This window comes from Prionailurus viverrinus, chromosome C1 (genome assembly GCF_022837055.1).
Source record: "Prionailurus viverrinus isolate Anna chromosome C1, UM_Priviv_1.0, whole genome shotgun sequence".
In the NCBI taxonomy this organism is placed as follows: Eukaryota; Metazoa; Chordata; class Mammalia; order Carnivora; family Felidae; genus Prionailurus; species Prionailurus viverrinus.
The window spans coordinates 58,347,711-58,362,554 of NC_062568.1; the positions used below are offsets into that span (position 1 = coordinate 58,347,711).

Sequence of the window (14,844 nt, forward strand, 5' to 3'; positions counted from 1 at the left end):
TTTTTTAATTTTAAAAAAATGTCTGAATATCAGTAAAGGATTGTTCCAATTCCTGTTTTAAAATCCTTTTTAAATTTTTTTTCATTTTTAAAAAGAAAAATAAACAAAAGCTCAAATAGGAATGGCATATTAAAAAAAAAGAAAGAAAGACAAAACACAGCATCGAACAGAAGTACCAATAGGAATGCTATTTGTAGAGACAGTAGAGAGAAATGTTGAGTTGTGACTCTCTGGAGCCAGCATACCTAGCTTACTACCTGTATAATCCTAAACAAGTTTTTAAAAACTCTGTGCCCCACCCTCCTCTTCTGTATCATGAGAATAGTGACAGTAACAATCTCAGAACTGTTGGAGATTAAAAGAGTTACATAATGTAAAGCAGTTAATCTTTGACCACTGTTTACCAAACAGATGGATAAAAATCCAAAGTGTTAATTACACTCTTTTTTTTTCCTTTTTTTAACCTTTATTCGTTTTTGATAGAGAGAGACAAAGTGCACGCAGGGGAGGGGCAGTAAGAGAGAGAGAGAGAGAGAGAGAGAGAGAGGACCAAAGCAGGCTCCAAGCTGTCAGCACAGAGCCAGATGCAGGGCTTGAACTCACGAACCATGAGATCATGACCAGAGCCCAAGTCAGACACTTAACTGACTGAGCCAACCAGGAAAGTGTTAACAACACTCTTAAAGTAGAGTACTGATTTACTGACATGGCAAGACCTCTTGGATAAGTGAAAAATGCAAGATGTACAGAACAGTGTATATGTTACCTTTTACATAAAAGAAACTGAAAAATCAAAATACATATTCATCCTTATTCGTTTTTAAGCACTAAGAAAAGTAATAATGGTGGGAAGGAACTGGGCAGATAAAAGACAAGATAGGAGGGAAACTTCAAACCATGCATCTTTTTATTTTTTTCTTTTGCTTTTTTAGCTATATGAATATTTTAGCCATTCAAATATTAATTTTTAAGTATTTAATTTTTTAAATAGTTAAATATTTAAATTTTTTTTTTAATATTTCATTTTTTAGTTCTCAGATGTTGGCTGCAATTACTACTGCCGTTGTTGTTGTTACTAGTTGCAGTAGCAAGGTCAAAATACCTCCTTCCTGAAGTACTGCCTCTGCACAGAAGCCTCCTCTAACTTCCAGATTATTTAAAGAATTTATCATTTTCTACTCTACTTAAGCGGCTTAAGAGGTAGGTCAATGTCTTGTTCATCTTCGATATCCTAGGTGCCTTGCTTGCACCTGATAGATACAAAGGTTCTATAGTAACAGTAACCTACAAATACTCCAAAGAAGAAAACAGTGACCATTTCTAAAGGGATTATGCTCTATCATCAATTATAAAACCTGAAAAATTTTAAACTTGAATAACTGGGTTTGCTAACATCCTTTCAACTACCGCCCAGACAAAATGTCCTCTCTTGCATCAGGTTTCTTCTTTTCCCAGGACTTCCCCAGACATTGATATCGTGTCCCAAAACCAAGACAGTATACACGTACCAACTCGTTAGCTCACTGCAATCTCTGAAATGCCTTTTGTCCTAAGTCCCAACACCCTGGTACATTGCTGCTATCTAAAAAACATTTGTTGACTGTCCCTCTTTAGATAGAGGTTCGCATATTAGCGAGTGAATAAAGTGCCCTTTTAACTGGAGAAGACCTAACACTCGATTCCTAATTCGCTCAGTGTTTTGTTTGTTCTTCTGGTGTGTAGGGTATTCTGTAACCGACTGTTCAGTAGCCCAATTCTAGATGTCATTCCAGCACACCAAATACTCCACTGACAGCTCAACAGTCACTTTTCATGCAGGCCCCTCCCCTTCCCTCCTCCCTCAACCTCACAGGCGCTAGAGCTCCTTCCCCGATACTGACAGACACACTGACAGTTCAGAAGTCCTTCTCCCCAAGCCGTTCTCCCTTGCAGCTGGCTGCAAGACCACCTCCCCGACTCTTACAATCCTGCGACCCAATTCCGTCCCTAACACCATCCCCCGCCCAGCCAATCCAAATCACATCATCAGTTTCTTCCCAAGAATCCGGCAGCTTTAAAGCCTTTCCCGATAAGTACACAACTGACAGCTCGACACCAGATTCCCCAGATTCCCCTTTCCTCCTTCCCCTCCTGCCCCACGCACTGGCTCTTCTGTCGCTACCACACACTCGCCCTGGCTTCCCCGAAAACTGAAAGCCTCGTTCCGTAAACATGCGCTCTGCTCTCCCCGCTCCCCATTCCCTTTCCGCCGCTGACAGCTCACTCACCTCCATCCCCGTGTGGCTGCACCCTCCCCCACCCCCTTCCCGTGACAGCTCAGGGTCGGCTCCCAGCCTTCCGCACGCCCCAGGCCTCCCCAGACCCGGCTTGGGCCGCCGGCGTGCCCCCCGCCCCGGAGGGGGGCTCCACTCACCCACTCTCCCGCATCACGTTGCTGTCCCCGCAGTCACAGGCACCCCCAGCCTGGCTGCGAAACATGTTGAAGTCGTGTCCGGTGTGGTCGCCCTGGTGGAAGCACTCGGCGCACAGCGACATGCAGGGGGAGATGCCGCACGTCCGGCAGCGGTAGGCCACGAAGTTGGCTGTCCAGACCAGGCCGCAGAGCGCCGCGGGGTCGTAGGCCCGCACTGCTGCGCAGAACTCGTCGTAGCCTCCGCCGCCCGCCAGAAGGCACTTACACCACTCCAGGGCCTCCTCCTCGGCCGCCCCCGGACCGCCCCCGCCGCCGGCTGCCGCCGCCTCCTCGCCGTCCGCAGCCGCGGCCAGCGGCCGCTCGGCGCTCAGCACTCGCTCCAGCAGCGCTTGTAGCTCCTCAGCACCTGCCCTGTTGTCCGGCCGGCTAAGGGCCGCCTTCAGGTGCGCCGCGGTGGCCGCCTTGTCCAGGGCCAGCCCGGGCGCGGGCAGCTCGGGTTGGGGCGGCTGCGGCCCCCCGACGGCCGCCGCGGCCGCCGCCGCCATGATGAGAGCTCAGAATTTGGAGAGCCCAGCGCCGGCGGCTCCTCCCGGGAGGGTGGGGGAATTGACTGCTGCGATTGCTCGGCCCGCCCAACTCTCGCGATACCCCGGAGCTGCCGCGCACCTCCGTCCGCGTCCCCGCCCCTGCACACGCCCCCTCGGGCTGCGGGACCTGCTCCCCGCCCCTCTCTCGTGGGACCTCGGGTGTTACTTCCCCCTCCTCTTGGCTCTCAAAGTGGAGAGCTACCGAAATAAAGGATCCGCCTTAAAAATGAATAAATAAGTAAATACGGGCCACTTTAATATGGACCACATGAAAAATCTTTCATATGGACTTTTTCCTTCTGTATTTACCTGGACTGTGGAATTACACACAGCATCTTGCAGATGTACTTTAAGTATTTGCATTTCGTTTTACGATGTAGATTCCCCTTGTTATTAATCCTTAATTACTACTGAATCACTATCACTATTAAAGCTAACTCCTAGTTTTCCCCCCTGAATCAATTCTTACCCTCACGCTATTACCAAATTAATCTAAAGTACATTTTTTAGGCGATTAAAGTACACTACATTCTTACTATCATATTCCTGTTCAAGATTTTCCGTGGGAAAAAAAAAGCCAAGCTCCTTAAATCCTCTCTCAAAAACCCATCTTTCTGTCCTTATCTCCTGACACTACTCCAGGTTGGCCATATGAAAGAGACCAATGGGACTGTTCACTGTTTTGTGAGCCTTTATCATTTCCTGCCTCTGGGGCTTTATTGCTTCTAGTTCCCACACTACTGTATTCCTCTCACTCACCCTACAAACCAATTCTAGCACAGTCTGCCCCTATAATTTATTTTCTTCAAAAGGATGGCTCTTCTTAACTTACTTGATGATATAACTTTTTTTTTTAACTCTACATCTAATCTGGGTCTGAACTTCGCACCTAGAGGTCTTAAAGAGTCCCATGCTCTACCAACGGAGCCAGCCAGACACCCCTTGATTAAACAACTTATTGGCTTTACTGTAAAATCTCATCTCCACCCCACTACTAATGGTAAATTTCTTTTTTTTTTTTTAATTTATTTCATTTTGAGAGAGATAGAGCTTGTGAGGGAGGGACAGAGAGAGAGGGAGACAGAGAATGCCAAGCAGGCTCCACACTGTCAGAGAAGAGCTTTATGTGGAGCTAGAGCTCACTAAACTGTGAGATCCTGACCTGAGCCTGCTTAACCAAGGCACCCCAAATTCGTAAATTTCTTCACTGCCAAATTTCATCATTGGCCATAAATGCTCAAATATTTGTCTGATTGTTAAGTAGAACATAATTACAACAGATAATGCTTGTTACATATTTATTATGGGCCATGCTCTTTATCTATGTTAGTTCTTTTAATTCTCTTGATAATTCTATGAGATAAGAACTGTTATTAGAGGAAACTAAAACTTAAGGAGATGATTTATGTGCCCCAAAACACACAGCTAGCTATTAAATGAAATGTGACTAGAACCCAGATCCACCTGATTCCAAAGCCCTGATCTTAACTACCACGCCAGTATTTCCCAAACCTACCTGATCCCTAAGAATCACCTGAAGCTCTACTCACAAAAACAGATTCCCAGGCACCACCTCAGACCTAAGGAATCAAAATCTCCTACATAGCAAAATATAAATCTTGAGAGAGAGAATCATTAACGATCTTTCCAGAACTAAAAATCTACAGCTCATTGAAGTTTCCACAGCTTACTTCCAGACACTTGGCTGTGTTATACAAATACCTTAGTAACACATGACAGAGGACAACCAAAAAAAAAAAAAAAAAAAAAAAAAACTGTAGGAGAAATAATTCAAGGAAGTAGAATAAGAGTATTTCCAATCCATGACCCCAAATTTATAAGTGAATTGAACACAACTTAAACATACTACTTCACATGCCCTGACCCTCTATATAAATAAAGCATTTCATACTAATTATCAAACAGTGATAAGTAATTCAAAAGTTGCTCAAAAAAAAAAGTTGCTCAATAATTCTCTTGATGAATCACCAAATTATAAAGCAAGTAAATTCCAGGAATATTTCAAACTAAGGTAGAACTGGTATGTAGTCACTAGTCAACGTCTGTGGGTTAAGGCAGTCGGGGAAGTGTAATGATATAGCTCTCCAGGATTGTTTTCCTGTGGAAAATAACAAGAGTGCCCTCCCTGCTTGACCATGGTAATGCATGCTGGCAAATGAAGCCTTTTCAGCACTTCTCAGTGGTCTCTATACACTCCTAAAATTCTGCAAATGTCCACAGAATCCCACCAGGGTCTCTTTTTCTCTAAACAACAACAACAAAATTTAAATACTACCCTGTATTTCAGTTACATATTCATTGCAGCACATGCACAGAAATCCAGACACTTGTCAGATTTCCCACTTATTCTGGTAATGAGGATATCAGACTTGTTCAAAATCAAAAAAACTGTTAAAAATCATTGGTAATAACAAGAACATAAATAAACCAATTGAAAAATGGGCAAAATATGTGAACAGACATTTTTGGAAAGAAGACATATTAATGGCCAGTAGACATAGAGAAGATGCTCATCATCATTAGTCATTAAGGAAATGCAAATTACAACTGTAAGATACTACTATACATACCCACTAGAATGGTGATAATCAAAAAGATAGACAATAACAAATGTTGGCAAGGATATGGAAAAACAATAACCCTCATACTGTACTGATGGGAATGTAAAATAGTACAGCCTCTTGGGAAAACAGTTTGGCAGTTACTTAAAAATTTAAACATACCATTTGAGACAAGATGGATAGACCTAGAGGGTACTATGCTAAGTGAAATAAATCAGAGTAAGAGAGACAAATACTATATGATTCCGCTCATAATGGAATATTTTTTAAAAAAGGAATAAACAAAAAGCAGAGTCGGCCATACAATTACAGGGAACAAGTGATGGTTGCCAGAGGGAAGGGGGGTGGAGGGTTGAGCAAAATGGGTGAAGAGAAGTGGAAGATACTGTACAGGCCTCCAAGTTATAGAATGCGGAAGTCACAGGAATAAAAAGCAGAGCATAAGGTCAGTGATATTGTCATAGCAATATAATGGGGCAGATGGTAGCTACACTTGTGGTGAACATAGCATAATGTATAAACTTGTCAAACCACAAGCTGTACACCTGAAACTAATGTAACATTGTCTGTCAACTATATTCTACTAAAAAATAAAAAAAAATTAGGAGTGCCTAGTTGGCTCAGTTGGTAGAACATGCAACTCTTGATCTCAGGGTCCTGAGTTCAATCCCACCATGGGTGTGGAGCCTACTTAAAAAAAATTAAATTGGGGCGCCTGGGTGGCGCAGTCGGTTAAGCGTCCGACTTCAGCCAGGTCACGATCTCACGGTCCGTGAGTTCGAGCCCCGCGTCAGGCTCTGGGCTGATGGCTCGGAGCCTGGAGCCTGTTTCCGATTCTGTGTCTCCCTCTCTCTCTGCCCCTCCCCCGTTCATGCTCTGTCTCTCTCTGTCCCAAAAAATAAAAAAATAAAAAAAATAAAAAATTTAAAAAAAAAAATTAAATTAAGTTAAAAATTAAATATAAATTTACCATAGAGCCCTGCAGTTCCACTCCTAGAAATCTACCCAAGAGAATTTATACCATATGTCCACACAAAAACTTATAAATATTCATAACAGTATTATTCATAATAGTCAAAAAAACTGGAAATGATCCAAAGGTCTATGAATTTGTAAATGGATAAACAAAATGTGGCATGTTTCAAATAATGATATACTATTTAATGATAAAAGGAATGAAGTTTTGGTATGTGCTACAACATGAATAAACTTCAAAAATGTTATGTCAATGAAGGAAGTCAGACACAAAAAACACATTATTCTATTTACATGAACTGTCCAGAAAAGACAAATGTATAGAGACAGAAAGTGGTTGTCTGGAGCTGGGGGTGAGAACGGACAGTGGATGCAAATGGGTACAAGGGATCTTTCTTTAGAATGATAAAAATGTTCTAAGGATGGTTGGGGTGATGGTTACACAACTATGTAATTTGCTAAAACTCACTGAATTTAACTCTAAAAAAAGGTGGGTTTTTATTGTATGAAACCAGACTTCAATAAATCAGTTAATAATATAATAGTAATCAATAGTATTAACTATTGTTTGAGATCAATGAAATCATCAAGTTTCTGTCCAGATAGAAACTATTTTACTGCTTTAGCTTTCAAAGTCATATGACAGGCTCTCAAATCTTTGCTTTTCCTAAAATGTCTGCAGCTTCTATGATTCGGATTCAGGAAGACTGACATTTTCTCTTTCAGTGGCTGAGTGAAATATAAAATCTCTTCTTCTAAACTACCTCTCAAATCACTGTGCTGTATCAAGGGGAATTCCTACAAGGATCATATTTCCATGAGGGAAAGCCAGATTGAAATTCAGCTGAAAACTCCACACTCCTTAAATGCTATACCTCATTAAATGTTACTGTTACTCTACTGAGGACATTGAATAAATAATGCAGCAGACTGCTGTTACAGAAAGCTGCAATATTGTATCTAAAAAACTGCATTTTGGGGGCGCCTGGGTGGCTCAGTCGGAGTCTGTGACTTCGGCTTAGGTCATGATCTTGCAGTCTGTGAGTACAATCCCTGCATCCGGCTCTGTACTGACAGCTCAGAGCCTGGAGTCTGCTTCGGATTCTGTGTCTCCCTGTCTCTCTCTCTGCCCCTCCCCCGCTCATGCTCTGTCTTCTCTCTCTGTCAAAAATAAATAAACATTAAAAAACTGCATTTTGTATGTATTCCATCTTAGCATGAGGAAGAATCTTGTGATACGTCTAAATTGGCTTTTCAAATGAAAATAAACCACACAGATAAGGTAAAAACTATAAATGATAGATAACACAATTGCTTCTAAAATTAAAAACCCTTAACAGAGAACTTACAAATTAATGTAAACACTCCAAAGTTGTTTTTGTATTTATCAGGACTCTCTGGATGCAAGAGACAAAACCCCAACTCGAACTAGCTTAAGCCAAAAAGAAGACCATATTTAATCATATAAATAATGGAGGGAAGAGAGAGATCAATCTGGACGCATCCTTATCTTTGCTTTCAGGATGGGCTCCATGGGCTCAAACAGCTTCTGTAAATGGGCCTCCCCAACCCCAACTCTAGGGCATATCTCCACAACCTCACAATGGAGAAATGAGTCTCTTCTCTGCCAGATCCCCTTAAAATCCTGGGGAAGAACTCTGACCGACAAAGCTAGTGGCCCATGCCATGCTTATTACGCATACAAGATGACTGCCACAGTATTAACTTGTAAATTTCCTTCTGGCTCCTATATACACACCAGACTTTCTCTAGGTGCACAGCAAATTCACCAGTTCTAATCACGATTGTTAAAATTTCACGCTGTGAGAAATATTGTGCCTACTATGGCCAAGAAATTCAGCCAGGTGACCACATTTAAGATTCACAACAACCCTGATAGAGAATTGTTATTATCCCCATTTTACAAGCAGCAATGATACCCTTCATTTCATGGAGTCAAAACATATGAACAAACACTGGAAGAGAAATTTATTGTTTCTACATGTGCCCGTCTGCTTTCTCCTCTCTCTCTCTCTCTCTCTCCCCCTTCTCTCCCTTCTTTCTTTCTTTAAACTGAGTCCTTTAAAATCTTGCAACTGTACTTACCATGATTCTCTCATTTGTTTAATACTGAAGCTAGGACATTTTTAGTAAGTTTCTCAACTCATGCTTTAGATGTATTTTGGGGGAAAAAGCGTGACAGTGCATTAAGGATTTGACCTATATTAGCTCCTCTACAGACTGGTCTGCGCAACTTTTCCGAGGTTATAAATGCTTAACAATCTTCTGGGGTCTTTTTCATTATCATTTAATACCATTACATGTTGTCCTAATTTTCTTCCCTCCCCCCCCCCTTTTTTTAAGCCAGAGAGAAGTTGTTTTCTCTGCATCTCCACTAAAGAACAGAAAATGTTCACCCACTGCCTTATACATGCAGCAAATAAATTCAGTATTTGTTGAGCCCCTGCTAGTTGCTCTGCAAGAGCTGAGGATAGCACTGTGAACAAAACAGACATGGTCCATGGTGTGGCCTGGAGTGGCACAACTCCACAGGTACCATTCTCATAGGATGCAATACTTCTGACAAGGACCTTGCAGACTGATAAAATCACATTATATATTACAGCCTAATCTACAAATGCATTATTACTATGGCGACAATTATTATTACTTCTGATCTTGTAGTGAGAAAACATTTTTTAATGGGTACAAAAAATTTTAACCACAAAAAAGAAAAGACTAGCTGACAAAATGAGTTAATTTAAAACTTTAAATTTCTGGTCATTAAAAGACACCAATAAGAGTTACAAAATTTGGGGGCACCTGGGTGGCTCAGTCAGTTAAGCGTCCAACTTTGGCTCAGCTCATAATCTCACAGTTCATGGGTTCTGGCCCCATGTCAGGCTCTGTGCTGAGAGCTCAGAGCCTGGAGCCTGCCTTGTATTTTGTGTCTCCTCTCTCTCTCTCTGCCCTTCCCACACTGTCTCTCTCTCTCTCTCTCTCTCTCTCTCTCTCCCTCTCTCTCTCTCTCTCAAAGATAAATAAACATTGAAAGAAATTTTTTTAAAGAGTTACAACATTTCTGTTTGGGGTGATGAAAAAGTTTTGGGAATAGATAGTAATGATGATTGAACAACATTATGAACATAATTATTGTCATTGAATTATACCCTTCAAAATGGTTAAAATGGCAAGTTTTGTTATATATATTTTACCACAATTTTTAAAAGCTTATAATGTAATATAGCAAAAACCATTGATTCGTGCACTTTATTTTTTTTTTTTATTTTTTAACATTTATTTATTTTTGAGACAGAGAGTGACAGAACATGAACGGGGGAGGGGCAGAGAGAGAGGGAGACAGAATCCGAAGCAGGCTCCAGGCTCTGAGCCATCAGCCCAGAGCCCGACGCGGGGCTCAAACCCACGGACCTCGAGATCCTGACCTGAGCTGAAGTCGGACGCTCAACCGACTGAGCCACCCAGGCGCCCCTGATTCGTACACTTTAAATTGGTGAATTGAATGGCATGTAAATTGTATATCAAAAAAGCTGTTAAAAAAAAGATACCATTAAGAGTAAAAAGGGAAAACTGTGGAGTTAGAATATTTGCAATGTGTCTAACCCAAAAAGGATATGCATCCATAATATATAGAGAATTCCTACAAAGCAACAAGGAAATGACAGTCATCCCAATAGAAAAATGGGCAAGAGACTTCAATAGACACTTCACAAAAGGAGATAGCCAGATGGCAAATAACAAATGAAATAAGGAGGCACCTGGGTGGCTCAATCGGTTCAGCATCCGACTTTGGCTCAGGTCATGATCTCAGGGTTGGTAAGTTTAAGCCCCACATTGGGCTGCTGTCAGCTTGTCAGCATAGAGCCTGTTTCGGATCCTCTGTCCCCTTCTCTCTGCCCCTCCCCTGCTTGTGCTTTCCCAAAAATAAATAAATATTTTAAAAACATATTAAATAAGTAATCATTAGTAATCAGAGAATTGCTAATCAAAATTGTATTATCTATTATACACCTAATGCAATGGCTAAAATTTAAAAGATTGATACTAAATATTGGTGAGGATGTTGAGCACCTGGAACTATTAATGAGGGCCAGTGGGAGTGCAAAATGGTTCAGCCACTTTGGGAAAGACTTCAGTGGTTTCTTATAAAGTTGAAAATACATGTACTCAATGACCCCAAAATTATATTTAACAGAAACAAAAACATGTATACCCAGAAAAAAAAAAAAAAAACTTGTACAGGAAAGTCCATAGTAGCATTATTCCTATTAGCCAAAAACTAGAAATCACTCAAATGTATCACATGAATGCATAAACAAATCATGGTACATTTATACAGTAAAATAGAACTTGGTAATAAAAAGATACGTCCAGGATGGATCTGAAAAACTTTATGTATGTGAAAGAAGGCAAACACACAAAAAAATGCATATGCATGATTACATTTACATGAAGTTTTGTAATAGGCAAAGTAAGCTATGATAATTGAAATTAGAATAGCGGTCGCCTGTGGGGTGAATGGTAGAAATCATTAGGATGAGTTACTTGAGATGGTACTTATATGGTATCTATGTTATTCATGTTTCATCAAGCTGTATGGTTAAAATTTGTTCATTTTCTGTCGACTAAATCTTCGTTTTAAATCTGAAACAAACTAAATATCCATCAACAGAACAAATAAATTATAGTATATTCATAATGGACTGCGACACAACAATGAAAAAGAGCAAACATAGATGAATCTTACAAACATAATGTTGAACAAAAGAAATCTGACAAGGGCGCCTGGGTGGCTCAGACAGTTAAGCGTCCGACTTCGACTCAGGTCATGAACTCCTGGTTCGTGAGTTCGAGCCTCGCATCAGGCTCTGTGCTGACAGCTCAGAGCCTGGAGCCTGCTTCAGATTCTGTGTCTCCCTCTCTCTCTGCCCCTCCCCTCCTCGTGCTCTGTCTCCTTTTCTCTCAGAAATAAATAAACATTAAAAAAATTAAAAAAAAAAAAGAAATCTGACATAGTATGATACTGCTTATGTAAAGTTAAAAAATTAGTAAATTTAATCTGTGGTATTAAAAGTCAGGATAGTGGGGAGCCTGGGTGGCTCAGTCAGTTAAGCATCTGCCTTCAGCCCAGGTCATAATCTCATGGCTTGTGGGTTTGAGCCCCACGTCAGGCTCCGTGCTACCAGTGCAGAGCCTGGAGCCTGCTTTGTATTCTGTGTCTCCCTCTCTCTCTCTCTGCCTCTCCCCCGCTCATGCTCTGTCTCTCTCTGTCTCTCAAAAAGGAATAAACATTAAAAAAAAATTGGGGTGGGGGGCGCCTGGGTGGCTCAGTCGGTTGAGTGTCTGACTTCGGCTCAGGTCAGGATCTCACGGCTCGTGAGTTTGAGCCCGCTTAGGGCTCTGTGCTGACAACTCAGAGCCTGCTTCATATTCTGGGTCTCCCTCTCTCTCTCTCTCTCTCTCTCTCTCTCTCTCTGCCCTCTCCTGCTCATGCTGTCTCTCTCTGTCTCTCAAAAATAAATAAAATAAACTTTAAAACAATTTTTTTTAATTTTTTTTAAGTCAGGATAATAATTGCTTTTGGAATGGCAGGGAGGGAAGTGATTGGAAGGGAAGTGATTGGATGTTTTTGGGGTGCTGATGGTGTTCACTCTTGACCTGGGTGGTGTTTCTACAGATTTGTTCACTGTATTCACTTGTTCAATAAGCTGTTCATTTATTATTTGCTTATATATGTTGTACATCAATTAAAATTAGTACTATGGCACAACACTCAGATCAATGGAACAGAATAGAGAACCCAGAAATGGACCCACAAACGTATGGCCAACTAATCTTTGACAAAGCAGGAAAGAATATCCAATGGAATAATGACAGTCTCTTCAGCAAGTGGTGCTGGGAAAACTGGACAGCGACCTGCAGAAGAATGAACCTGGACCACTTTCTTACACCACACACAAAAATAAACTCAAAATGGATTAAAGACATAAATGTAAGACAGGAAGCCATCAACATCCTCCAGGAGAAAGCAGGCAAAAACCTCTTTGTCCTTGGCCGCAGCAACTTCTTACTCAACACATCTCCAGAGGCAAGGGAAAGAAAAGCAAAAATGAACTACTGGGGCCTTATCAAAATGAAAAGCTTCTGCACAGGAAAGGAAACAATCAGCAAAACTAAAAGGCAACCAACAGAATGGGAGAAGATATTTGCAAATGACATATCAGATAAAAGGTTAGTATCCAAAATCTATAAAGAACTTATCAAACTCAATACCCAAAAAACAAATAATCCAGTGAAGAAATGGGCAAAAGACATAAATAGACATTTCTCCAAAGAAGACATCCAGATGGCCAACTGACACATGAAAAAATGCTCAATATCACTCATCGTCAGGGAAATACAAATCAAAACCACAATGAGATACCACCTCACACCTGTCAGAATGGCTAACATTAACAACTCAGGCAACAACAGATGTTGTCAAGGATGTGGAGAGAAAGGATCTCTTTTGTACTGCTGGTGGAAATGCAAACTGGTGCAGCCACTCTGGAAAACAGTATGGAGGTTCCTCAAAACATTAAAAACAGAACTACCCTATACCCTAGCAATTGCACTACTGGGTATTTATCCAAGTGATACAGGTGTGCTGTTTCAAAGGGGTATAGGCACCTCAAGGTTTATAGCAGCACTGTCAACAATAGCCAAAGTATGGAAGAGCCCAAATGTCCACTGATGGATGAATGGACAAAGAAGATGTGGTATATATATACAATGGAGTATTACTCAGCAATCAAAAGGAATAAAATCTTGCCATTTGCAACCATATGGATGGAACTAGAGGGTATTATGCTAAACGAAATTAGTCAGTCATAGAAAGACAAATATCATATGACTTCACTCATATGAGGACTTTAAGACACAGAACAGATGAACACAAGGGAAGGAAAGCAAAAATAATATAAAAACAGGGAGGGGGACAAAACATAAGAGACTCTTAAATATGGAGAACAGAGGGTTACTGGAGGGCTTATGGGACGGGGGATGGGCTAAATGGGTAAGGGGCATTAAGGAATCTACTCCTGAAATCATTGTTGCACTATATGCTAACTAACTTGGATGTAAATCAATCAATCAATCAATCAATCAATCAAAATTAGTAGTAATAGTGAGAAAGATACATATTTTACATTTAATCATTTATGAATAAATGAGTGACTCTTCACCACCGAATACAAAACATTCCAAATTTAAAGGTTTAATGTGATTATGAATTTAAGTTGAAATATTAGAATATGCTTTCAGAGTATACTTTCTAATATTAGAAATATTAGAATAGTTTACGCTTAAATTTCACTGAACCTCTCTGCCTCTCTTTCACATATATGAAGGAGAAACTTTAAAGTTCATTTCATGACAACAACACAATATGATCAAAAGCCAGAGTGGGAATTCAAAAAGAATTCCTGTCTCCAGTGCATCCCTACAGGACATATGCATAAAGATACTCAGAACACATATTTTTTGCCTGCTACTGAAAACAGGTAGAGTTCCCTAAAAAGAAGAAAAGGAAAGTATGTTAAATTATTGGACTACTGTAGAAAGAGAAAGGGAGCCTGAGATAAGAATTCATAAAAGGATGTTTGGGCAATGGGCAGGAGGGTAGGTTTTCCACTGCAAGAGTCCCTGTAAGAATGCCCCTGACCACCCAGCACATATGCACTGTGCTTGGGCAATTCACACCTACTTGTTCAATCACACTGACCTGAGCAATTAATCAAATATCATTTGATAATATAACTCGAGTTTCTTGAGAACTAGGAAGCATGTCTTAATTATTTTCCAGTACACAACACAGTATCTTCTAAATTCCAACATTAAATATTTGAATATTCGGTAAGCAATTCCTAAAGTATGTCTGCAGAACTTTGGGTTGGTGGGTACCCAAGAACTTTTCAGGACATCCACAAAGACAAGACTGTTTTCATAATAATACTAAGACATTATTTGCTTTTTTTACTCTTATTATTTTAGAATCATGCAGTGGAGTTTTCCAGATGCTACATGATGTATGATGATATGATCATTCTGACAATTAATGAAATGTGTCCTTTTGTATTCTTTGTTTTTTAGGACTTTCTGAGGTAATAGGATTAGGGTTTAAATCTGTACATTTTCACAGATTAACCAAGTTTGTTCTCAGTACTTCTGCCATATTCTTACTGGCTATGTTAGGTTATATCTGCTATAGTCTCTATAACCTCATTAT

General features: G+C 40.5%; 1 protein-coding gene across 2 annotated transcripts in view; it reads right to left on the reverse strand.

Moving 5' to 3' along the window:
- UBR3 (ubiquitin protein ligase E3 component n-recognin 3) overlaps positions 1-2,999 on the reverse strand; it is a 234,392-nt gene extending 231,393 nt beyond the window's left edge. For both annotated transcript variants that reach the window (XM_047870436.1, XM_047870435.1), the window contains exon 1: positions 2,414-2,999. In XM_047870436.1, coding sequence (XP_047726392.1) covers positions 2,414-2,958 — 545 coding nt within the window. In that variant the 5' untranslated portion in view covers positions 2,959-2,999. The remainder of the gene's footprint in view (positions 1-2,413) is intronic.
- Between the last annotated feature and the right edge of the window lie 11,845 nt (positions 3,000-14,844).